This window comes from Canis lupus, chromosome 30 (assembly GCF_003254725.2).
Source record: "Canis lupus dingo isolate Sandy chromosome 30, ASM325472v2, whole genome shotgun sequence".
Lineage (NCBI taxonomy): Eukaryota > Metazoa > Chordata > Mammalia > Carnivora > Canidae > Canis > Canis lupus.
In genome coordinates, this window is record NC_064272.1 from 1,879,435 (window position 1) to 1,905,816 (window position 26,382).

At 41.0% G+C, this 26,382-nt stretch overlaps 1 protein-coding gene across 4 annotated transcripts in view; it reads left to right on the forward strand.

Moving 5' to 3' along the window:
- Positions 1-10,804: 10,804 nt before the first annotated feature.
- LOC112676195 (transmembrane and coiled-coil domain-containing protein 5B-like) overlaps positions 10,805-26,382 on the forward strand; it is a 33,441-nt gene continuing 17,863 nt past the window's right edge. The window contains exons 1-12 of one of the 4 annotated variants that reach the window (XM_025473341.3): positions 10,805-10,950; positions 11,760-11,804; positions 12,516-12,665; positions 12,971-13,088; positions 13,407-13,457; positions 13,965-14,033; positions 15,354-15,410; positions 15,902-15,961; positions 16,524-16,588; positions 17,160-17,235; positions 17,472-17,515; positions 19,064-19,456. In XM_025473341.3, the coding sequence (XP_025329126.3) occupies positions 11,770-11,804; positions 12,516-12,665; positions 12,971-13,088; positions 13,407-13,457; positions 13,965-14,033; positions 15,354-15,410; positions 15,902-15,961; positions 16,524-16,588; positions 17,160-17,235; positions 17,472-17,515; positions 19,064-19,262 (924 nt within the window). In that variant the 5' untranslated portion in view covers positions 10,805-10,950; positions 11,760-11,769 and the 3' untranslated portion in view covers positions 19,263-19,456. Of the gene's footprint in view, positions 10,951-11,759; positions 11,805-12,492; positions 12,666-12,970; positions 13,089-13,406; positions 13,458-13,964; positions 14,034-15,353; positions 15,411-15,901; positions 15,962-16,523; positions 16,589-17,159; positions 17,236-17,471; positions 17,516-19,063; positions 19,457-26,382 lie in introns of those variants that run through there. The other 3 variants (XM_025473343.3, XM_025473342.3, XM_025473344.3) reach the window with 3 other exon arrangements.

Sequence of the window (26,382 nt, forward strand, 5' to 3'; positions counted from 1 at the left end):
GCTTGCCAACATATACTCATTAACTAGGAATAATTTCTCGATTTGCATATTGCTGATGCTTTCTATCTGTCTCTATTCTGAATGTTCCTGAAGCCCCTGTAGGAAAAATAACATATGGGTTGCATTTGAATAGGAAAATAATTCTCCCATTGCACAGAAATTACAGTTGCGATGATTCTTTTACTCTTAACCTTTAGACACTCTTCTGTTTAGGCACTGTCAAAAATTCTAGGAGCTCATGTACTATTAGGGGTTATACATTTATAAGGCGGTATATACAAAATGCTATAAGACTGAAGATGGGGTAATTGATTACTCTGTAGAAAGCTTGACAGAGAAGCTAAACCTTGAGATAAGACTAGATGTTTGCCAGAAAAAGAAGTATAGACAGACTTTCAGATAGAGCGGGAAGATGTGGAAGGGGTGAAGTTTCATTATGTTAAGCTCACTAATTATTACAAAATTATAATCTGGTTTACCCTGCTTCTATTACCAAAGATGAAGGTCTACCCTGGAAAATAATGGAAGATTGCACTTCAACTTCAACTATGTATCTATTTCATCTCATAAATACCAGCTTTCCTGAAAAACGATTAAACTCCTTTTCACATCAAAATGTATCTGTGCTGCCATCATCCTTCACCCAGGACATTTGTTACAGCTTTCCAAGGCAACAATTCTTTATTTCAAAAACTCTAAGATAAAGCTTTAATAACTGATCATAAGTGATATAGTACTCTCTCCAGAAATAATAATATTTTAACAGATTGATCCTAAATGCAAAAAAGGCTTACTGAAAACTAATAAATCTTTATTTGTGGAATTTTAGTTGTTTTAGTAGATTGACGGAGATAGATTTTAGTATAATAATGTCTATTATAATAGAATGGACAAAATTTGTGAGATATTTTTTCCTCCTTTAAGTAACCAGACATTAATGTTGTCTCTTGGCCATGATAATCCTTGTTCCATTCGACCTTTATAATCGAGATTATCTTTCCCAATCCATGATGACTGATTTCACTGGAAGCTGGGATATCTTTTTTGAGTCTTAATTTGTTTTAAACCTAGGAAGAAGAAAGGCAATTTTAGAAAAAAATGCAGAGAATAATTTTTTTTAAGATTTTATTTATTTATTCACGAGACACACACACACACACACAGAGAGAGAGAGAGAGAGAGAGAGAGAGAGAGAGGCAGAGACACAGGCAGAGGGAGAAGCAGGCTCCATGCAAGGAGCCGGACATGGGACTCGAACCTGGATCTCCAGGATCAGGCCCTGGGCTGAAGGCGGCGCTAATCCGCTGAGCCACCTGGGCTGCCCCAGAGAAGAATTTTTACTCATTCAACTGAACAAGATTGCGTTAAAAGTATTTTTCCATTGTAATGAAGCTTAAAAAATGGTAATTTACCTAACTTTTTTCCATTCCTATAAAAATCCTTTCATCACTGTTCTGGTTTCCCCGCTAGTGAATAAAAATGTAATATAAATACATTAATTAAATTTCTAATAAGATTCTGTAGCTGTTGGCCCTAAACTCTAGGGAAAGCATAAAACCCTAATTACAGTTTATCAGTTGCAATTAAGTCTTCCAACTACACCCTAGATGTACTTGAGAAAAGAGTTGCTAGCAAATTTTAGACAAGATTGAAGGCTCTTTCTATGGCTGTCAAGGGACTGCTATCAACCTATGGGAGAAAATCCTAACCCGAGTTTGGGAAGTCTTTATCATATAGTAGCTCTTATTTTCCTGAGATAGACTCAGGATATAGTTTCTTGGTGCAGTGGCTCTTGTGGAGTTGGGTTGGTCTTAAGTACAATGGCTATGAATGCCTTTGTTGACTTTGGGTCAATACTGTTGAAGCTCCTGCAGCATTTCACTTTTCAAAGGTCCCTGTTTCAATTGCCTCAAGTTAAGCCCTCAGGGTGAGGCAGGGAGTAGTTGGGAAGACTATTACTATAAAGCAGAGAAGCAGGACAAAGATGGGATATGGTCCTCCCTGGAAAGGACTAGGATGGAGTACAGGAAGTTGAGGGATGATCCAGCAATTTTTGGAGTCATACTTGGAGCCTACAATGAACTTTTTAATGCTAGAACCTTTTTAAAGCTAGAAAGTGTGACTGTTCTTTCTGGCTTATGAAGTTCATCCAGCACATGTAAAGAGACTTCCATTTAGCTTCTTCTGATTGGGTCCTTTCAGTTGTAGTATCTATGAACTTCAACACTGTTTTGGTTTTTTATCTAAAAGGATTCTGAGCCCCTCACTCCTAGTTTCTTGCTTCTTCCTCATGGGGCAACTGATAGACAGTATTCCGATTATCAACAGCTATATAACTACAAACTACGCCTCAAACTTAGATGCTTCAAACAGTTACATATATACATGTATTTTTTCCACACAAACCTACAACTTGGGCTGGGCCCAGTGGGAGAAGCTATTTTGTTTTCTGTAGTGCTAACTAGGGTTGTTCCATTTGGGGATAGGACTTACCTTCAAGATTTCTTGCTCATATAGCCAGAAAGTTGGTAATGGCTATTGCTAAGGAGCTCAGTCAGGCATAGGGGCCTGAGTCAACACTGATTTCTTTCCATGGGATGCTTGGGCTTCTTCAAAGCATGGTGGCTGAATTCCAAGGAACTAGGCAGAACTTTGTGGCTTTTCCTATCCTAGTGTAGGAAACCACTCAGTGTCACCTTCACTGCTTCCATTTAAAGAAAGAGTAACAAGTTCAGCCAAATTCAAGGAAGAGGACACTTGGACTCCTCACTTGATAAAGGGGTGGCCAGATCCCAGAAAGAGCTACTATTATGGTCATCTTTGGAAAATATAATTTTCCCCTGAGAGGTATCCTGTTCATAAGGTACTTGACATCCTGTGTTCTCTCTATCCACATTGTACCAGCCTTCAGGCTCCTGATTCTTTCATGGAAACTTTTGAATATACTTCAGCGCCCACCAAACCATTCTTTTTTTATATATAAAATATTTTATTTATTTATTCATGAGGGACAGAGAGAGAGAGAGACATAGGCAGAGGGAGAAGCAGGCTCCATGTAGACAGCCCGATGTGGGACTCGGTCTAGGGACTCCAGGATCATGCCCTGGGCCAAAGGCAGGCACTAAACCGCTGAGCCACCCAGATGTCCTCCACCAAACCATTCTGTACATACCAACTGCCTAATGAAAATGTAATGTCTGAAATACTCTTTTAACATTAATTTTAAGTTAGCTTGTAGACTAGTTTATTTTATAATTAAGCATTGTGGGAATAATTTCACAGGTCCCTTGAGCACTAAGATTCTCTCTCTGTATCTTTCTTAGCTTTAAGATTATATGTAGAGTATATATTATCTACTGTGAGGAACATTCTATGCAACAACTGGCTTATACTTTTCAGAATGCTGATGTCATAAAAGACAAAAGACGGCAAAATTGTTTCATGTAGGACTATCACAGTTAAATGCAGTGTGCCATCCTGGATGAGATCCTGGATCCAGGAAAAATGCTACAAAGAACAATGTTGGCACAATGGCAAAATTCAACTACTATAGAAACAATAGACATTGTGCAAATATGCATTGAATTTAAATGAGTTTAATTTGAATATATTTGAATTCCAATACTTAGAGTGGCTTGATCAACATTATGGCAATCATAAAAATCAACACTTGTTTTTATCACAAATAAATAAATCCCCACCAATCAGCAGTGAGGCATGATCAGGTTAGGCAAATAAATGGAAAATATTTCATCAAATAACCTCTCTAAAATAGTGAGGACTTTTCAGTGATCTTGGCAGCAACCCCGTGAGCCATTTCCCTTGCATTCATCTGAGTGCTTTCCCAACCAGGAGAGCCTCTCACTCCTACCCACAGTACAGAAATGAGCATCCTTGCAGACCCCTTTTGGATTCAGACTTTTGCCCAAGTCTTGTCAATTCCATTGCCATCTGCTCCTTCATCTGCCCAAGTCTAAACCTAGACAAGCCTCTCCCTCCTAACTGAAGTTCCCCCTTCACTCTAGAGTTCCCACTACAGGGTAACCTAGAGTCCTAGATCCTTGTTGTCCTTTTCCCTCTAAGGACTAGCGTCTGGTTCAAAGAAGATTTCAAACAGTACCCCCTGCCCCCATAACTACCCAATAGCAACTCCAATCTCATCGTGTCACAAATATTAAAAATTTTAAATATGACAGGCATACTACTTATTCGATGACAAGCAACCCCTGCCACTGGTTACCCTTGGCCTTTCTCTTCTCCACAATGTTCTGGCTTACCCAGGTCCCTCCCTGGCTGAACTGACTCACCCGTTTGATGCTTCCTGGCCTCCTTCCCAATCCCTCAGCCATTTTTCCTCTTCTCCTCTCTCCCAGATGTTTTTTAAGAAGCTCAGTTTGGTTTACTTTCTCTCATACCACTCCCACCCCCGCCGGCCCCGCTGCCCTGTCCTTTGAGCTGTTTCTTGGCCCATTTCTGATTCTGCCCTGGAACCTGCAAGCGCAGGGGCTAGTATGGGGAAAGAAAGGAAAGGTGAGGAAGAGTGAGAAAAAGAATTAGCAAATGCAAGAGTCACTGTTTTGAATGGGAGAAGAGAAAGAGGCTGGACGTATTTATATAATTTTTTTTCATTCCCATCGAAGTCAATAGCTGTGAAACACCACATAAAAGGTGAGGAGATGGGGTAACTGGGTGACAGGCCTTAAGGAGGGCACAGATGTGATGAACACTGTGTGTTATACGCCACTGATGAATTACTGAAAACTACATCTGAAACTAATGATGTACTATATGTTGGCAATTGAATTTAAATTTTAAAAAAAGAAAAAAAAAGGAAAAAAAGGCAGGAATGAATGTTTTCACTAGAATCAAAACGCAAAAAAAAAGACATTTCCTTTTCTTAATCAAGTTAAATCTGTTTCTGAGCTCACCTTTTCAAGAGCAATGAGATGCCCAGTATCAACTGATTTCTGTGGCTTTCTCCCCTCGCACTCCAGGCTCCCCCATGTTATACCAGGATCCTGAGCTTCTGTCATCCAGAGAAAGCGGGAGAGAAGTGTCAGCGGTTGGTCCTCACCCTACTGACATCCTCAGGGTCCAGATGGCTGTGAGCCTGAGGGGCAGCCAGGCCTCGCGAGCCCAGCCCCTCCCTTCTAGGTCCCCCCCCTCCTCGCCCCCAGAGGCCTTCACTGTGGCTGCAGGGCATGTGACAACCCACAGGCAGGTGTCCCATGACCTCCAGAGCTGGGTTGATTTAATGGGCAACCTGACTGTAAGCCAACAGGACTTGATGGGCACAGTGCTGAGCTGGAGAGTGAATTCGGTCCAAACATGGATCCAATGCTATCACATTTGATCTTTTATGAGGAACTGATATTCAAGATTTTCACAGAAAATCTCCTGTTTTACGGTTGCTGGCAACTAAAAAATCATAAACCCCTGTGGGTCTGACCTAACATGTCCATGACCCATATAAGCTCCCTCACTGGCAGTTTGCAGATTCTGAGCCTCAGAACCAAGTCCCCTACACTAGAAATGGGCCCCTTCCTCCTTCCACTTAAAGCCATGCCTGCCACTCCCCTCCCACTTTGTCAAACCCAGTGATTGTGTCAATAGGCCTGCATTAGATTTGGGCTAAGGGAAAAATGTCTGTTTGGGGATTGCCTTTTGTGGAAGGGCTATTCCTCTTTCTTTCAGCTGTCAACTGTGAATTCTACATCCTGAACAGCCTCCGGAGGTATTGGAATCTTGGACATCAAGAACCCAAACCCAGCTGCCTTTCCTCTGCATGTTTGATTGTCAAGTAGAGCAGAAGCATAGTGTAAAAACACATGTGGAGCATTTAAGGAATCACAATTAACCAACACTCACGTACTCAGGCCAGAAAGCAAAAACCACAAAAGTCTCCTGTATCCTCTCCTGATCTTGTCCCTTTCTCCTCCAAAATATTCTATCGGGAATTTTGTGAAAACTATTCCCTTGCTCCTCTTAAGAGATCAATTCCCTACATACAAACTCTAAAATATATTGTTCCATTTAATCTACCTTGAACTTTTTATATCTCAACTTAGAATGCATACATTCTGCCTCTTTTGGTCAGTATTATGTTTAGGGGATCTAACCATGTTACTGAGAATAATAGTAAATTATTTCTTCTGCTAGATATCACAACTTATTTCTCTACTGTTGATGTACAGGTAGATTTGGGTTGTTTTCTGTGCTTTGCTATTACTGACAGTGCTGTGTAAAAATTATTGTACATTCTCTCCCAGGGTTTATGTGCAAGAATTTTTTTTTAGAGTATGTCGTATAGTGAAATTGCTGGCTAGTAGAATAGGTGCATGTTTTACCTTGCCATTTACAGTTTTCCAAAAGTGGTTTAGCCAGAGTGAATGTTTTCTCTAAATTGCTTTCCATGGTTATTATGCCAATTTACATCCCACTACCAGCGTATAACATCATTGCTTATACATAAAGTATTTCGTTGTTAAAAAATCTTGTTACTGCATTATCTAACTGAATTTTTAATTTTTTTTCAATGAATCAATCTAATATGAAAGGCATAACACCAGCAAAATTTTCAATACACTCTATTATAGGTTGCATTACAGAGTAGAAACCAGATTTTAGAGTTTTCAGGAATCTGTTGTCGTCATTATATTTATCTTGAATGACCTAGTGTCCTAAAAATAATCCAGAATTCTTAGGAGGTAGATCCCTCCTAGATATTAAGAATATCATGAGAAAAGTTATTTTATCATGATGAATTGATTAGATGGATATTTTTCTTTTTTGGTGAGGATCCCATTCATTATTATTTCCATCCTGGTATTACAAACTTTGATTAACAACTGTACAATTCCACTGTTAACCTTCTAAACAACTCCCTCTGATGATATAGGGAATTTTTATTTTATTCTATTAGTTTTTTTTATAATAAATTTATTTTTTATTGGTGTTCAATTTACCAACATACAGAATAACACCCAGTGCTCATCCCATCATATTCTATTAGTTTTGATTGACAACTTAGACTTAATGTTATGAAAAGTTAAACAAAATGCAAAATAAGTAGATCTCTTCTAAATCTCAAAAGATTATTTTTTTACATATTTGTATGGAAAGCAAGGAATATAAGGTCTTAAAACACATACTAAATCAAATTTTTGATCTTCTTCTGGGTATAAAATCCACTGACTGAAAACTAATTCTTCTTAATTAGAAAACAGAGTTAATTCCTGACAGTGCAACAACTGTCTTGCCATGATGTGATATTTGTAGAGAACTAAAATAGCATAATGACACAAACCCTTCTGACTTGTGGGATTTCTAACAAAAAGGTTAAAACTGAATTATGTAGCCATGCAAATTAGCACAGGCTTCCTCTATAGTCTCATGTACTGGAACAAAACAGGAGCTGTTCTCAACAAAACTAAGCTGTTGAGAATAAAAATCAGAACTCAAAACAGTAAATAGGAGCCATCAAATCTTTGTTTTCCTAAGCTGTTGAAGTTTAGAGCTCCCAAGTGAGTCATCACAAGTGTAAGTGCTAGGTGTAAGGAGGGCCATAGGAAATCCAATTAGCTATTATGTTTAGACTTATTTTAAAAACAGAGGTGTCAAAAAGCCTTTGTTGCCTTAATACACATGATATTATTCTTCCTATCTGCTAGGATAACATAAATGGAACTGTATTAAGAAAGAAAGTATTTCAGTATGTATTCACACGAGCGCTTCACATCCACAGGTTATATATTGTATGCAGATAAACCACGGAAAAAGAACACATGGTTCATACTCTTCAGAGTTTGTATTTAGGGGTGAGGAAGAAAAAAGTTTTTATCTATGGGAACTCACACTTTCAAAGTATCTTATATGCTATACGATGACCCAAATACACTTTACTAACTAGAAACCTAGAGTCTAAGTCTAAGGGATAGAATAACTTGTCAAAGACTTCACATCTGAGAAGTGGTGGAGCAGCTTATTCAATGTCAGTTTGGTCTGATTCTATAGCCAATGTTTTTACCCAATGACACCCAAACACACTACCCCCCTCCCAGGTCTTTATCTATTTGCTATTATTTATACCTCTAACTATGTCCATGTTTACATTTACCTATGTCTGAATCATATGGAGCTATATATTTAATATAGAATAGTGGAAAACAAGTTAAAAATCAGAACCACATGAAAAATGAATAGGAAAATAGGACTAAGGGAAAGATACAGAGGCCACAGTGTCCAGCACAGTCACAAAAATTGGGGTTTTGTGGTGGTGTCTTGGCTTCCTGGTGTCAAAGCAAAGAGGAAAACATGGTAATTTCCAAAGTATACATTGTCTACTTGGGGCAATAAGCTAAGGAGAGTTCATCATGAAAGAGTTCATGGAAAGGGTGAATTTGTGCAGTGTCTTTAAGGAAAAGAGAGAGGCAGCTTGGCATAGAGAATACGTTCTTCATCAGTGATACTCAAGCAGAGGTAACTCCTCCTCTGGGACATTTGGCAGGAGCTTTCAGATTGCATCCCTGATAACCCCGTGGGGGTCGTGGCCCTCTGCTGAGAATTCTGCTATGGTGCACTGTACTGCTATTGACAGTGTACTAATCGGGGTGAGAGCCTCTCAAGTGTAAGAAGGAAAGGGAGGATAATACCAGTTCTAGATAAAAGCAGTGGAAAGAGTCATTTATTCATTCACTTATTCTAAAAACATTCAGCATAATGCTAGTGCAAAAGGTAATATAAGGGGCAGCCTGGGTGGCTCAGTGGTTTAGCACTGCCTTCAGCCCAGGGCCTGATCCTGGAGATCCAGGATCAAGTCCCACATCGGGCTCCCTGCATGGAGCCTGCTTCTCCCTCTGCCTGTGTCTCTGCCTCTCTCTCTCTCTCTCTCTTTGTCTGTCTCTCATGAATAAATAAATAAAATCCTTAAGGAGAAAAAAAAGGTAATATAAGACAGAAGAGTAGAGCATGTACTGTGTTTGAGAATGGATGAGAATTAAGTGCTTCTGTGTGCTACAAGCTATGTTAAGAGCTTTGCATATATAATTTCATTAAATCTCTACCATGACTTTGTGAAGTAGGAATAATGATCATCTCATAGGTCAGAAGACCTGAGCTCGGAGAGATTAAGTAACTTGCCCAAGGTAACAAGTATGAAGTGCCAGGATGGAAGGACACTCAGATGCTATCTGTCCCTACGCAGCCTATTTCCACTCTCCATTTTCAAAGCCACCCCCTTCTTTAAAAAAAAAAAATTATTTATTAATGACATACACACACACACACAGAGAGAGAGAGAGAGAGAGAGAGGCAGAGACACAGGCAGAGGGAGCCTGATGTGGGACTCAATCCCGGGTCTCCAGGATCAGGCCCTGGGCTGAAGGCAGCACTAAACCGCTGAGCCACCCAGGCCACCCCAAAAGCCACCCCCTTCTTGAACAATTCCAGGGGGCACCATGCCCATTGAATTCTGTGTAAATGGTGCCAGAACTGGGGAAGGAAATCAAAATGGCTTCCATTAAAACACACTCTCTCAAGGGGTTAATAGCCCAATTGTGGAGTAAAAACCAATGTGTGCACATTCCAAAAAACAACATAAAATACCAAAAAAGGACAACAGAGGTTGGAGGGATTCATTCTCCTGGGATTGCAGGCATGTTATCTGAGAAGGTGTAGAAGCAGCAGTATTTGAACTGAGCTAAGAAGGATGGATACAATTATGACAGATATTATTGTGTGGGAGAGATATTTTCTTGGAGAGACAGTGGCATGTTCCGTAAGACCTTTCCAGGGACTTGAGATTAGGACAATTCTGCTGGGAAAGGCTACATATACCCCTTGGGAGAGTGCATTGAATATAATGGACAGCAATGGACAGATCTGAGCTCCAAGTACACACCTTCACTGGTATCTCTCCAGGTCTGTATACTGCCTCATCTTCTCAGAGAATCTAGAATGCTTAGCAGAGGGCCACTGGCATATGAAGTCCCATCTAGTGCTCCAGTAACTTAAGGCCTCAGAATAGGAGGACTTTTGAAGGAGAAGGCAGTAGAATCAGGTTTCTGGACCTACCACTCCTCTTTCCTTCTTCCTGTTGCACTTCTATATGCTCCATCTTTAAAACATCAGACCTTTCCTTCCCAGTGTCTTGACAATGCTGGTTCAAGTAAAATAAAGGAGCTTGTTTTATAGCTCCAAGAATCCAACTTGGTGAAAGTGAGGGCTTGTTTGGCTCATAGATAAGACATCCTCGATTCCTCCTAGCCTGCTCTTAGACATTCCTACTTCATGGCTCTTGGATGCCTTCAAGAGAAATGCATAATTTGGATTTGGGTGCAGCAGCCTGCACACATATCACAAGTAGTCAAAGAAGGAAGAGAAACCAGAGTGATCTCAACTGCCACTAGGCCTCAGTCTTTGGGTAAATAAAGAAATGGGTTCCACAGAGCTGACTGCCATTTCAGAAGGGATTTATGTTGTGTCAAGAAATGTGTTGTATAGGGATGTCTGGATGGCTCAGTGGTTGGGCTCTGCCTTCATCTCAGGGCATGATCCTGGGGTTCAGGGATCAAGTCCCACATCAAGCTCTCCTCAGGAAGCTTCTGCCTGTGTCTCTGCCTCTCTCTCTCTCTCTCTCTGTGTCTCTAATGAGTAAATAAATAAAATCTTAAAAAAAAAATGAGTTGTATAGATGTCATTGCTGTGTAGGAAGAGGTTTAAACTACCCTGAAGTTCTGAACTCTGCTCCCATGCTGCCTACAGGGGTGACGTGGAATTGTTGCCACCACCTCACCTCTACCCACTATGACATGCTGCCCCACCCCACTGGAGAGGACAGGTTTGGTGATATGTGGAGAATTCAATCAGCAAGGAGATACCTTTTCTGAAAGTTCTGACAATCAGTTGGAAATCTCAGTGGGAACTGAAGAAATCTCAGTTGGGAAGAGAAGGGTGAGTTCAGAGGGCATCATCAAAGGCTGGCATACCTTGTGTGTAAAAAGAGTAGGAAAAAGAGAAAAATGCAGGGGAGTAATGAAAAGGGAAGAAGGTGAGAGAAGGAATTAAAGAGAGAATTAAAGCCAAAAAGCTTCAGAGGAAAGAGAATAGAAAATGGAACATGAAAGGAGAGGGTCGTTTGGAACTCTACTTTTCTTGGGTTGGTTTCCATCCTGAACTTTATTTAGTATTGGGGCAGTGTTGTTAGGAGACACCATCTCTAAGAGTCCCTGCTGGTAGATGTATCCTGCTGCCCACCCTGTTGTTTTTTGCTGCTATTTCGAAATCAACTCAGCCTCTAACATCCAGGGCTTCTTAGAACTTGGATGGCAATAGACCTAGAAATCAGGCTGGCAGCTTTATGGCACCCTCTGGCTCTTCACTATGTTTTTCCCTAAGTTTCCCTGGAGATCTGGGTAAGAAGTAAACTGAGTGCATTTGCTAATAGACATCAGTTTGAGCACCCCTAGCACTTTACCTGTGACCAGAAATATGCAGGCCAGGAAAGGGAAAGGTAGCCAAAATGTGAAAACAAAAAGATCTCTGAACTCCAGTGGGATTCACTCACACACACAATCTTAAGTTAAAACACAATCTGGGTTACTGGAATTTAGTAAAACATTGCAATTGGTCCTAAAAAGCAGGAGGGTTCAGGAGGCATGTGTTTCTTCTTGGCTCTGTCTTGCCTGGTCAATGTGGGGCAATGTTACTAGGTTAGACATTAGGGGCTACGTTTCCATAATAAATGTGTGTTGACATTTTAGGAGACCTACAATGGACATAGTTGGACCAGACCCACTGGATGATGCGTAAGTAATGAGGATGATAAAAAAGTTCAGTAGAGGAGCTGCTATGGGAAGGATGTGCCCCAATCCAGCAAGGAAGAGAACCTCCATTATGTAGAACATTATCTCCTCAGGCCCAGCAGCCTTCAAGGGGAGAAAAGACTGTAGTTTCAGGTCTTTGGACCTCTTCATATTAATAATGGTGGAGTTTTTTCAGAAACCGCTAATGCCTCAAAAAGCAAGTCAATCTTATTTGGAGAAAAGATCCACTTCCACCCCTGCCCCCTACCTAGCCTGTGTGCCTACTTGACTGGGATAGAAAATATGCAGCATAAATTCCTCAGGACTGTAACAAAAGGGAATTGAAGAAATCCCTTCACCCTCACAAATCTTTAAATGCTTTAAAGGTATAACTTGGATTCTGCATGTTCCATATAAAATTTTAAAAAATAAGTAAGTTGGAGCATAATTATTCATATGAAAAATATTCTTCTGCTTTGTAAAACGTGTTTTAATGGGTTCCACTTATAATATTTAAAATTAAAATGTGACTTGACTCCAGGAATTTATTCTATGCAAAACACTGTAGAAATCAATTTCTCATGGAAAATTACAACATAAGGCTACTTAGAGTAATAGCAGAAGATGGGAGGATGAATGAGATTACCAGGGGAAATCTTAGGGCTCCTCTGTTTTCCTGTCCCGAGTTTAGTAAGAAAGATGATTTTCCTATAGACAAGCGATGATGGAAATACCGAAATTAGAAGTCACCAAACAAAATCTTGACTACCTGAACTCAGACCTTGAAAAGGACCTGCAAAGACTGGATGATGCAAATCAAACTCTTCTCAGAAAAATTCAAGAGAAAGAAGAAGCTATTCAAAGGTCAGGCTTTGCAGCTGGAGAGGAAAGGGCTTCTCAACTGAATGGTCTTTAAAATAAAGAGAAGGTGGGAGGAAGGTTTCCTTTTTTTGTTGATAAATCTTGGTGTGTTAAATACTGAAGCATGAACTGTGATGCCCCCAGAAGCTTTATGTATCGATTTTGCATTAAATTCCCACATTAGGCTGATGTTGTATTTGCCACTGTGTTTGAGAGTCGATCTGGCTCCCTGAGACCTTGGCTTTCTAAACTGGGTTCCTGGCAGCTTCCTTATGACTGATCCACATCTAGGTGTCTGTATTTTGCAGTCTGGAAGGAGAGATTGCCCTGTCACTAGGACGAGCCAATGAGAGGGAGGAGTTGAACCATATCACATCTGAGAAGGAGGAAATCTTGAGGAACCTGGAATCAGAGACAGCAAAGTTGGTAAGAAGGTGTCTAGAAAAGGACCATGTGATGCATTTGGCTTGCAGTCAGCTGCTGCTCTCCTCCTCAGGGGATTAGCATCCATGATCATTGCTATGTCTGGAGAAATCAGAGGAGAAAGCTCTGAGAATGAAGCATTTGGCATGGGGTTTCCTAGGCCTGGGCTCTCTTCCCAGATCCTCTGTGTGGGGCCAGAGTGTACTCCCAACTCCCCTCCCCCCCTCCATACATTATCCCCAGACCATATTTTAGACACCCAGGGAGGGGGAAAGTACAAAAGCAGAGCAGTTTATCCCCTTTACCTCTTCCTTTCCACAGGAAAAAAGTAACAAGATTCTAAGCAGGAATGTGGTGGAGCTTCAGAAGAAGGTAAAGAGGGCCACCCTTGAAGGAGGTTCACTTCTTAGGAATCTTGACAGAATAGTATGAACCCCTGAACTCTCTAGTCAGAAAGACCCAAGAAGGAGCAACCAGCTAAATGTGTGTGCTCCCTCTCCTCTGCTGCCTACTCAATCTCTTAGGACAAACTCTGATTAACACCCCCACTTGTTCCCTGGCATTACAGATTTGATGAGAGAACTAAGGGACTATAGGAGAAAAGACTTTTCCCTCCCTCCCCCAACTGTTCTGTCCTCTTGTCTCTTCCCCCTCTTCCTCCTTGCTCCTTGTATAGTTGTTTTCATGGCCTATGGGAACAAAAAAGGTCTAACCAGCCACCCTGGATTTAGGCAGCTCCCATAAGCAAGAAGGAGACACTCTATCTGGGATCTAGGTTAATTAATCATCATTCCATAGCCCTGAGACCCCAAAGTCTAGCCCAGCTTTTTATGTCTGTGTGGACCCACTCAGTTCATGTTTTTGGGGGTGGTATTTCAGATTTCAAGGAGACGTAAGAATGATGGCCTTGATAAAGAACCCCTAAAGCAGATGTTGGCAGAACTGAAGGTGAGCAGAAAAGCAAACCTTGAGATTTTCTGGGAGATGTGTCAAGTCTAGGTCTGGGGAGGAACTGCTTTCAAAGGACTCTCCCAAGCTAGGTATGTCTGTGAGCTTATCAGAGTGAGCCAGTGTCTTTTACCTCATGGCCCATGTGACATTCAGGACATGATCAGTCACGTAACTGCAGAGGTAACTTCAATGCCATCAAAGTTGAGGGGATTGCTCCAGAGACCTCAACACCCATCAGTCACTAGAACACACGTGCTGAAGCACATGAGGGCCTGCCAAGAAGCTTAGGGTCTGAATGACACACAATACAGATATTCAAGTAGGATGAGAATACTAACTTCTGTAATTATACAGAGATATGTCAGTAATCTTATCTCATTTTCCAACCCATGCCTTATGGTCCAAAAAAGTTTTGTTTTTTTAAAGATTTTATTTATTCATGTAAGACAGAGAGAGAGAGGCAGAGACACCGGCAGAGGGAGAAGCAGGCTCCATGCAGGGAGCCTGATGCAGGACTCAATCCCGGGATTCCAGGATCACACCCTGGGCCGAAGGCAGGCACTAAACCACTGAGCCACCCAGGGATTCCCCCAAAAAGTTTATTTTTGAAATTTAGTTTATTTTTTTTCTTCTATTAGAAGGTAAGCCCAATGAGGGCAAGAGTTTTTAATCTATGTTCACTCCTATTTCTCCAGTGCCTAAAAACAGTGCTTGGCATATAGTAGATACTCAATATTTGCTGAATGAATGCATGAATAAATGAATGAATGAATGAATGAATGAACTAGATGCCCAACAGAGGACAGACAGATACCCTATTGGGAACCTTTCTGCAGATTTACATGGTGAATGTGGCAATTTGGCTGAGCCTACCATGCCAGAGCCCTATTATTCCTTTTTTTTTTTTTCTCTGAAAGGGAGGCATGAGATTTCTTTTTTGCTCTGTGATTCAGAGGGTGTGTGAGTACACCTTATGGAATATAAGAGGGAGAAAGAGGCCCATGAGCTTTGGTCAGTTGGGCTAGAGGAAGGAGGATGGTAAGGCCCAGAGACTGGGCAGTCAGATGACCAGGGCACAAAGGTCAGCTCTGCCACTGTGTGACTTTCAAAGTTAAGCACTTAACTTCTTGCCTTTGTCTTCTCATCTAACAAATAGAGCTAATGATAATACCCACCCCAGATTATTACAATGTGTCTTCAATCCCTCAATATAGGGTAGCTATTTTTATCATGTTTCTTTGCTGGTCTGGAGAGAGGGTGATCACTACCCATTTGCTTTCCACAAGACAATGCTATTCACTTTCGGCTGTCTTCCAGGTGAGACTACAAAAGTCAACAGAATCCTGCACAAAGCAAGAGAAGGAGCTGTTCAAGGTAGAGGCAGTTTCTCCTCATGGAAGGTCTGTCCAGGATATAAATGGCAGAGAACACCAAAGGTCTTAGAAACAGGACAGCTTGGGGCACAGGATGGGGAGGAGCAAGAATCTGGTGGATGAATTTCTGATTCACATGCAGGTGAAGGGAAAGAAAACTTATATTAGAAGTAGTGGTTTCACCATTTCTTAAACACCCTTTTATCTCTACTATTCAAAATACTATCATTGAATCCCAAGCCTAAGTGCACTGATACCTCTACTGCTGTTTCCCCTGACAGGCATACAACAACCTGAGCCAACAATTTTTGTTTTGCTTAAAATTATACCATGTCCATGAATGATTAGATCACTGCTCTGTGATGTGCTTGTTTGACTTTAAAGTAAGAAGTTGCTAGGTTATCAGTGAAATGTCCAATGCACCAGTTAGGGTCCCCAGGAGCAGCCTAGGCTTGGTTCTGATGAGATTTGTTAATTTTCTTTTCTTTCTAGATAGAGAGTGACTACCAATCTTTGCATCAGCTCTGTGAGGACCAGGCCCACTACATAAAGGTATGCTGCCTACAGGTGCAAGTCAGAGTAGAGGTGGAATTTCTCCAAATCCAGGGGTTCTTTGGTTTCTCATTAGGCTAAAATCTGCCACTGGGCAAAATGCCTTTTGTACAACAGCAATAACAACAAAACAGACGTATGTTAAGGATTTACTTTGTGCCAGGCACTGGCACATACATTGTTTTTAAGCTCTCAACATATAGTATTTTTCTCCATTAATTTGTCCAATAAAACTATGGGGATGTTATTGTTATAATCAAGGACACTGGGGTTTGGGGGAGTTAGGTAATGTGCTCTGGGAACACAATTGTAAGCATCAGAGCTGGGATTTGAATACAAGCAGAATTCAAAGAAGGAACTCTTTTTTTTTTTTTCTTTTCATGTATATTCACCTAGTCCCAGTATCTCTCAATTTTTATTAGAACATTTCCCTACTCATGTGTGCACACTCATGCATGCACCATTTAGACTATTAGGGATAACTTTAGGAGAATCATCAATGACATTGAAATGAAATATGGGGAAATTCTTCATTCTAACAATTTTTTTTTCCCATGGGAAGAAATACCAGGAAATTCTGAGGCAGATGGAAAAGGAAAAAGAGGTGCTGCTTCTTGAAAAAGAAGTGTAAGTTTGGTAAAATGATGTCCCCAATGGGACTGCAGTTCCTGGGACATCTTGGGGGGGGACAAAGCTTCTCAGACCAGCTTTATTTTCTTAGACTTTAGGTCATAAAATTATTTTCCTATGCTTTACCCTAATTTTTTTTTATTATTTTACCTTTTACACTTAGATTTGCATTCATCTGGAATTTGTTTTTCTTCTATTGTGTGAGGTAGAGATCAAGATAATGATTTTTCTGTGTAGAGCCAATTGACCAAGCACCATTTATTTAAGAGAACATGCATTTTCAGTGGTGCCTTGTTTTATAAGTCAAGTGACTATATATTTGTAAGACTTTCTGCAGTTTCAGCCCAACATCAGGGTTATTCTTCATTGATTGTCTTTTCCCTTAAGAATGGACCACACTTTGCTAGTTTCTCTGTATGTTGAGCCATTATAAGTTTTGAATGTTAAACACTGAGCGTTATCAAGAATCCAGGATATAAATCATAGATGTTGCATGGCTTAGAAAAGCACCTTTCATCAGCTCCTCAGATGAGTTATATATTTCTTGGATCTGATCTTTTTCACCCAGATTCAAAGCCCAGAACAACTCTTCCCAAATAGTGAAACCTGGTTCAATTCTGGTAGAGACCATCCAAAGCAACATGGTAAGTTTTCCTTGTCCCATGTTTGAGTTTTCTTTCATCCATCCCTCCCCTGGCTTTTCTCTTTCTGCTCCTTGCATTCCCCTCCCCTTTTTAATAAACCTAGAGTTAGGACATAATGAAGATCAGTGCCTTGTTCCATACCCTATGGCAGCTACCCCAGTGGCTCTTAGCCACCCTGCTACACTGTCTGTGACCGCATGGACAGGCACATCTGTGGCTTTTCTTGCTTCTCATAGGAGAAGACCATCATTAAGAAACAGAAGAGAATCTTTTGGTACAGGTAAGTGGTAGAATCTTGGCTTTTATCTAGTCTAGGTTACATTTGCTCTATAAAAGTGAGTGACTTGGTAAGGACATAAGGAATAAGGATAAATATACCCACCAACAAGAAACTATCAGGCAGCCCCAGATTTTTCCCAACCTTTCCTTCCTTCTTTCCCCAGCATCAGAGTTAAGCAGAACTTGGTGGCTGGAAAAAATAGCTATTTGTTCAAGATGAAGGCTGCAGGTTGCATTTTACTTTGCATTTCCATTTTTATGGTTCTTGGTTTGCTCCTTTCTATTTTTCAGATCCTGAACCTGGTAATCTCTGCTATACTCTTTGTTGGAAAGACAGTTCAGGGTGCACTTATTCTTTTAGTTCTTTTACTATAGGCTGTAAATTTTTTAAAAATATTTTATTTATTTATTTGAGAAAAAGAAAGAGAAAAAGCACGGAGGGGTAGAGGGGAAGGGGGGCAGAGGGAGAGGGAGAAGCAGGCTCCCTGCTGAGCAGGGAGCCTAACTTGGGGACTTGGGGCTCCATCCCAGGACCCTGGGATCATGACCTGAGCTGAAGACAGATGCTTAACCAACTAAGTCACCCAGGTGGCTGTAAAATTTTATTATTTTATTTATTTTATTTATTTTATTTTATTTTATTTTATTTTATTTTATTTTATTTTATTTTTTAAGATTTTATTTATTCATAGAGATAGAGAGAGAGAGGGGCAGAGACACAGGCAGAGGGAGAAGCAGACTCCATACAGGGAGCCTGAGGTGGGACTCGATTTAGGGTCTCCATGATCACACCCCAGGCTGCAGGTGGCGCTAATCCGATGCGCCACCGAGGCTGCCCGGCTGTAAAATTTTAGAAAACAAAAATCACCTGAACTCTCTGTGAAACAAGCAGACTAACTCTGAAATGCTCCATGTGGCCCTTTAACGAAGAGCTTCAATTTATGACATTTTAATATAGTTGAAGACTGAAGGCCTTAGACAAGATTTCAGTGTGAAATTTTCTTGAGGCACACAAGAAAACACGCACACACACACATGCACGCACATCTTTTATTGTTTAACTTGGTCTCTTTTGACACTTGATGTTTAGGAAAAAACCTATCCTAATGATTTTGCTTGGACATTAATGTCAGAAATGTCCCAATCTTATTTCAAATTCTAGAATGGCTTCCTATAGTAAACCCAAGGAAGGCTACTGGTCATGAGACTCATAGACTCATAGTCCTGAACATTTTCTGGCAACCTCCAAAAGGCCTGCCACATAAGTATTACCTGGAAAATCTCCTTTTGCACCTCCAACTTTTTCTATGGAGACATCTATTCTGTCAGAGGGCTTACACGTCAGGAAAGCCATATGCAGTTTCTAACCACTCCATGGATCTTTTTCTGTTATTCCTTATCCCCTCCCCTCATCCTTTGTGTCTTTATTCTCCATCAGTTTTGCCCTGAAGAAAGCAATTCAGTTATTTATGAGTGTGAGTGTCACCCCCAAAGCTGGGTCCTGGGCTGTTCTCTCTCCCCTAGGCTAACCAAGAATGTCTCTTTGCAGACATTTCAGGTGTCTTGTCTTCATGGTCATGATCTTCGTTAGGCTGCTGGGCTATGTACTTTTCCACCTGCAGTACATAAATCCAGACCTTCTTGTGGATGCCCTACCCATGGTAATGACCAGGGACACCTTGAAGAGGCTGAGGGAGGTCTTATTTCCCTTCCTCACTCTAGAGGTAGAAGAAGTTCTACCCCATTAGGCTAAAGTGACATGAGGGGCTCCACGCTGTACCCAGTGGAGAAAGGGGGGACATGGCTATAGCCCTGAGTCCAGGATGGACCAAGAAGGAAGTGGGAGCCTTGACTTGGACATCTGACCTCTTCATTTCATTCTCTTCCCTTGCTTTTCCCTTTGTAGTGGCTCTCTTTTAAATAAAGAATATGTTTGACCAGAGTTCACTGTGTTGGTTGGTCTGTGAGTCCTGGGGCCTCATTTGACATTCTCAGTTTCCACCTGTTTTAAGAAAAGAAAACCGAAAAGAAAAGCAAAGAAAAGCAAAGAAAAGCAAAGCAAAGCAAAGCAAAGCAAAGCAAAGCAAAGCAAAGAAAAGAAAAGAAAAGAAAAGAAAAGAAAAGAAAAGAAAAGAAAAGAAAAGGCTTCCCAATACTTCCACTCTCTGCTCCATACTGAAAACACAGTAGAGGGGAAAAAAAAATTATCTCTTCATTTGTAACATTCTCCACTTCCTCTGGGGTGGGCACAAAGGCTGTTCAACTGAGGAATCATGAGGTGGGTATAAGACTTGCTTTCATTAAATATTTTAACAACACATTGTCCTTCCTAAAGCTCTTTTATTTTTATATTTCACTATGTATTATGGGGGTGAGATGTCCTGAAAAGCTGACCTGTTTTTTTTTTTCATGTACACTGATGGTTACTCATTCTCAACTGACAAGAAAATTACCCTAAAATTGAAATGACAAGTAAAATGTAGTGTACAATCAGCAAAACACAATTTTGCACCGATCTATCATTCAAATCCTAATTCAAATGCCATCTCTCCCATATTGTCTCCTCCGATATCCTGCAGGACCTGAGACTGCTCTACTTGTCTTCTTGCAAATGCTCCTTGTGCTTTTGGCATCTCCTTCCTCCTGTACATTCCTCAGACTCTTGCTTTCTGATGATCTTCTGTCCTTTCAACACCATTCTTGACACAGATTTTAACAGGTTTTAACTGCATTTCATGGCAGAGACGCACTGTATGTTTGCTTTGACTGTAGACACAACCCTGTCCTACCTTTTCTTTGGGGGTTCAGGGAGGAGAGGGTTAAGGGTCTCAGGACTCCAAAAAAAATGAAAAACTGATCCACAGCACCCTCTCCTGGCCATATAAAAGCTCTTTCACTACAGCCGGCCTCCTCTAAAAGGGCAGGAGTGTGATCAGCCAGCTGAAGCAAAGGATGGATCAGTTGCCACTTTTGGGTGATTCCCTCTGTGAGCTCTAATAAGTACAATTAGTATTTATCAATTCAACATATACTTATTGAGACTCTTTCTTGGACCGGGTAGTTACTGTTTCAGGCACTGGGATTGAACAAAACACACAAAACTCTCTGCCCACATTCTGGTGAGTAGAGGTAAATAATAAATTATTAAAATAGAGAAATATCAGATGATATTAGATGCTATAAAAAGTTAGGTTGGGGAGAAGGAAGGGGATGAGGAGCGGAAGCTACAATGCTCATTTGAGAAGGTAGTGTTATAGCCAAGACCTGAATGAGATGAGGAAGCCACGTGGATGGTGGAGAGCTTTGGGGGGGCAGGGAGGTGGTGGTGTAGCTGATGGGGAGATAGCAGGTACACAGCCTTGACATTGGAATGTGCCTGGTGCATGTGAAGTTCTGCTGATCCCATGATCATACACCTTTATGATGGTCCCCTCACTAAACTCTTCAGTGGAATCCTCCAAGTTGAATTCTGGTTCCTGCCAGGATCTTGGCTGATACTGTTCACTGGCCAGAAGCATTCCTTAGGCTGAAGGGTTTCAGCATTGGAGTGATTCTAAGACTATAGGTATATGTGAAGAAAATGGCTGCAATTGGCCAAGAAACTTATATCCAGAGTATTACTTTCTGTGCCATCTCCAGACATGCAAACCTCAGAAGTTGATGGAACTTCCAGGTTCTGCTCTAGTGCCCAGCCCTTCCCACAGACACATCTTAGGTAGACGTGGGAGCAACCCAACATTCAAGACTGGCTAAGAAATAGGAGCTTAGGAAAATAAGGACACAGTAGCCCAATACTTGCAGTCAGCAATCCAGTGGGGACTTGGAACCTTGAAGCTATACTGGAAATCCACGTTGCAAAAGCACAAATGGTCTTTTCTGCCACCCAGAGTCTGCTTTTAAGCAGGACACTGGCTCCAGAGGGGCCTGGATGGTTCCCAAGTCTGAGACGCAGAAGAGAGGTCACTGCTGCCATACATGAGCAGTGCTGAGCTGGACATCTGACTGCCAGCAACGGGAATCTTACCACCCCCCAAAAATCCACCCATTTCTGAAAGATTTTAACAAAATAATACAAAGCACTCAACACAGCAAAAGGCACATGGTGGGTATTCAACCAATATGAGTTTCCATTCCTTTCCTTATATGACATAAAAGTTTGCCTTTATCTAGTAGTTAATCTTAGTTCTGTCTTATAAAGCCACACAGTAAAATAACGGCTTCTGTCATATTTAAGTCACTAAAACTGAACAGTCTTCTGTTCTCCAAATGAATATTTGTCAGTCCTTCAAGTTGTCATATGACATGACTTCTAGAATTGTATTATCTTCTTTACCTTTCCCTGGACACCTACTGAATTGAACAGGATACTGCAGATGAGTTCTGAATGACAAAGTACAGTAGTTCAAGTCTCCTTTATTCTTTTTTTTTAAATGAATTTATTTTTTATTGGTGTTCAATTTGTCAACATACAGAATAACACCCAGTGCTCATCCCGTCAAGTGCCCACCACAGTGCCAGCCACCCAGTCACCCCCACCCCCCGCCCACCTCCCCTTCCACCACCCCTAGTTTGTTTCCCAGAGTTAAGTCTCCTTTATTCTGAACAATTAATGCTTCCCAAGAGTTCTTTAGCCACTTTGGCAGCTGTATCAAAGACGTATACTTGGAGTCAACCACGATCCTTTTTTTTTTAAAGATTGATTTATTTTGAGAGAGAGAGAGAGAGAGAGAGTGAGCATAGGAGTTAGGGGGAGACAGAAGGATAGAGAAAGAGCATCTTAAGTAGACTCTGATGAGCTTTGGGAACCTGACCTGGGGCTCGATCCCATGACCCAGAGATCATGACCTGAGCCAATACCAAGATTCAGTCGCTTGAAAAAAAAAAAAAAAAGATTCAGTCGCTTGACCAAGGCGCCCTTCAGTCAAGATCCTTGACCTTTTGAACATGAATTATTTTTACTGTACATCTCCTCTGCTTTGTATTTGTGCAGATTGAAAGATAATACTAAATGCAGGATCTACCATGTGCTCTATTAAATTTCATTTTGTTGCTTTGGTTGCTTCATTGCAATCATTCAAAACCTTGATTGTATGAAGGATTAAACTAGTCTGTTTAGATGCCAGAGTCACCTGGTAGAGTAGAAACTGCTGGACAGGGAGGCTTGGGTGTGAAATTGCCTCTGGCCTTGTAATAATTGTTAACTCCAGGTAGCTGGTTAACCCTTCCTTTAAGGTGGCTAATCATTCTCTCCCTCAGGAGCCTGTTATAACAGCCTCAAGTTCTTTTAGTATTTTGAAATGGAATTTCTTCGGGTCTGGAGGCTTGAATTCAATTAAATGGATTAGATACTCTCCTTATATCTTCTCACCTATCTTAAAACTCAGACTATCCTTTTTGTCATGCAAAAGATCAATTTCCTTGATAGAGAAGGCTGATGTGAAATAGGACCCTTATCAGTTAACATTATACCCCATGCCCTAAGGAGTGATGTATTTCATTTCTCCTGTTCCAAACAGAGTTTTGGAAATGCTCTCTTAAAAAAAAAAAAATAATAATAAAAAATAAAAAATAAATTTAAAAAATGCACTTTTTTTTTTTTTTTTTTTTAAACCAACTCCAGTGTTGTCTTGAGAAAAATCACTGAATAAGGTGTCAAGCCTTGGACCCTGGACCCGGCTTTTTTGTTACTTGTCTGGTTTTATACAAGCCACACATCCTTCCTGGGTCTGAGGTCGATTTCTGGGTGCTTTCTAAGATCATTCATACTTATATTTCTTTGATTCTATGAATTCCTCCACTCAAGTCTCTGCGTGAGTGAGAAACAGCTCTCAGCCCTCAGTAACCTCCAAGCTTGTCAGGCTTCAACCCTCCCAGGGATCAATCTTAACCCTTTCCTGGCCTCTCCTGCTTCCCAGAAGAACCGTCTGCAAACTGGAAGTACTTCCATCACTTCTCCTTGTCAAGAGTCTGGGTGGGTGATGCTCCTGTAATTCTTATATCTTGAGAAAAAAACAGTATTTCTTAAGAATGAGTAAGGAAGTCTGGTGTAAAGGCTTAGTTCAACAAACATTAATTGAGCTCCTAGTATGTGCTAGGCACTGCTCAATCAATGTACTGGAAGGCAGAGGAGAAGAAAGGGGGAATAGTTCAAGAAATAAGCAATAAACCATGCTCTCAATGACTCTTGATTTTGTAGTAGATTCCAAACTCAACATCAAAGTTACAGGTAACTCCAAAACTTCTCTGAAGTATAAATGCTGGCTTAATTGGGGCCTAGAACTATCAATGGCACATTTATTGATTATCTACTGTATTGCAGACACTGTGCTAGATACTTCCATATGGTCTCCATTTCATAGTTTAGTGAATTGCCTGGGATTATCCAGTTAGCAAAGGGCAGAAACAGGGCTCACCGGCCATGTCTTAACTCACCTAGGACACTTGTCTTTCATGTCTCAGATGTAATAAAGACCTTTGTAATCATCTCCAGATCCAATACTAGTCTGCTAGTTAGCAGAACTATTGAATCCATCATTGTAATCAGGTACTTATTTTCCTCTCTCCTCTATGATTTGTTTAAAGTTACTATAGAGACCCAATATCTATCATTCTAGTCACTGTGTTAAATTTTACTTTGGAGCTCAATTATATCTCTAGTTAAATGATTAAAATTTTAAAATGCCTTGAGTAATGCTTTATTAAGGTATTATGGGCCATTCATACCTTAGTATGAATACAGGGTGGGAGAATTGGATTTTATGGGGGGGGTGCTGAAAGAAATATTAAAGCCACTGTCACCTGCAGGTGGGTGAGAGTGTTGAATTGAGGACATAATAGGGAACCTGAAGTAATTATTAGAATGATGACTCCAACAATAGCAGCTTTGCCTGGAGTGGCTCTTGAGGAGCCCATATAAAAGCTTTAGTTCTCACACATAGCCATGTCACTCTCATGTAACAGCTGTTAGTATTACAAAATTGGACTCAGGGGGAATCCAACCCATCCCAGGGGTGCCATTGTCCCCTGCAGGTTGCTCCTTTACAAAGCCCAGTTGAAATGTTCGTGGTGGATCTTTTTCCCACACTCCATATCTCGAAACCCTTGCCTTGATGCCATGGTCATCACTCCCTATCTGTGGGTGCCAGCTTGAAAGAACAATATCAGTTGGCTGCTCTGGGAGTTCAGTGAGTTTGAATCCTGAAAGGCTTCACAGTCCCCAAGCTCAAATCTGCTGTCTCTGTGGCAGAGACCATGAATGGGCAGGCGCTACTTCCTCCACTTGCTTGAGCAGTTGGAAGGCTTCCCTGCTGCTCTCCTTGCGGCTCTCAGCTGGCAAAGCTGCCCTGGTGTGGAACTGTCTACCCTTTGCCAGCAGTCTGTGCATTGATCTATGTGTCTGTTTTTGCACCAGTACCACACTGTCTTGATGACCACAGCTTTGTAGTACAACCTGAAATCTGGCATTGTGATGCCCGCAGCTATGGTTTTCTTTTTTAATATTCCCTTGGCTATTTGGGTTTTTTTTCTGATTCCACACAAATCTTAAGATGATTCGTTCCAACTCTTTGAAGAAAGTCCATGCTATTTTGATAGGTATTGCATTAAATGTGTAAATTGCCCTGGGTAGCATAGACATTTTCACAATATTAATTCTTCCAATCCATGAGCGTGGAATATTTTTTCCATCTCTTTGTGTCTTCCTCAATTTCTTTCAGAAGTGTTCTGTAGTTTTTAGGGGGGATTTATTTTTCTTCTGGGAGGTTTGTGGCAGGTTGGTGAAGCCTGGGTCTAACTGGAAGCTTTTTAGGTGCTGAATTTTGGGGCACCTGGGTGGCTCAGTGATTAAGCATCTACCTTTGGCTCAGGTAGTGATCCTGAAATAGATTCCCACATCAGGCTTCCCACAGGGAGCCTTCCTCTCCCTCTGCCTATGTCTCTGCCTCTGTATGTGTATGTCTCTCATGAATAAATAAATAAAATCTTCAAAAAAAAAAAAAAAAGAGAGAGATCCTGGGTGGGGGGAAGTCCTGAATTTCTCAGTCCCACTGAGCTAAGTCACAGAAAAATGAAAAAACAGTGATTTTTGGTAGTTATGAGGAGAATGACAATTTAGGGCTGGTGAGATGGGGTGGATCAAGTAGGGCAGTGAAGCAAAGGGCAGTGTGACAGAAGGGGAATGTCCAAGAGGGTCTGATGGGAAAGAGGATGGATTTCCTGGCTATGGATCCATCCTTTTGCTAGAATCTTCCTGCTGCAAATATAGGTGTTTAGTAGATTTTCTACCTTCCAGGCCTGTTTGACCTGGATCTATATTTGCACTCTAAGCAAAACCATATCAGCATTGCAGTCTCAGATGAGAGGTACATCTGAGATCAGGAGCTGAAAGCTCCACCTGCCTCTCTAGGCATGGTGTAATCTCTGGTGTAGGAAACTGATGAGTCAACGTTAGCCTAGAGCCTGAAATGCCAGTGACTTCCTGGGAATGGGAAACCCATCTTTGGCACAACGATTTGCCAACTAAGAAGATCACCACTGACCAACCTTACAAGAAAAAATTTCAGTTCACCAAATTTTAATGTCCCTCCTATCTGCACTACTGTGCTGGGGAAAACAGACACAATGGAATTGTATATGTTATCATGTAATTTCAACCTTGAAAGAGTGTATAACCTATTAGCAAGGAAAAAAAGAAAATACTCAGTAACTGTAATGCTAAAAAGAATGAAGTACAAAGAAGGGGTTACAGAGTGCCAAGGAAGCTCAAAAAGAAAAAGAAAGAAAGATTACATCAAGAATGGGAAAGAGCTAATGGGGGAGGTGACATTTGATATAAACATTGACAAAGAGATAGGATTTCAATGCATGAAG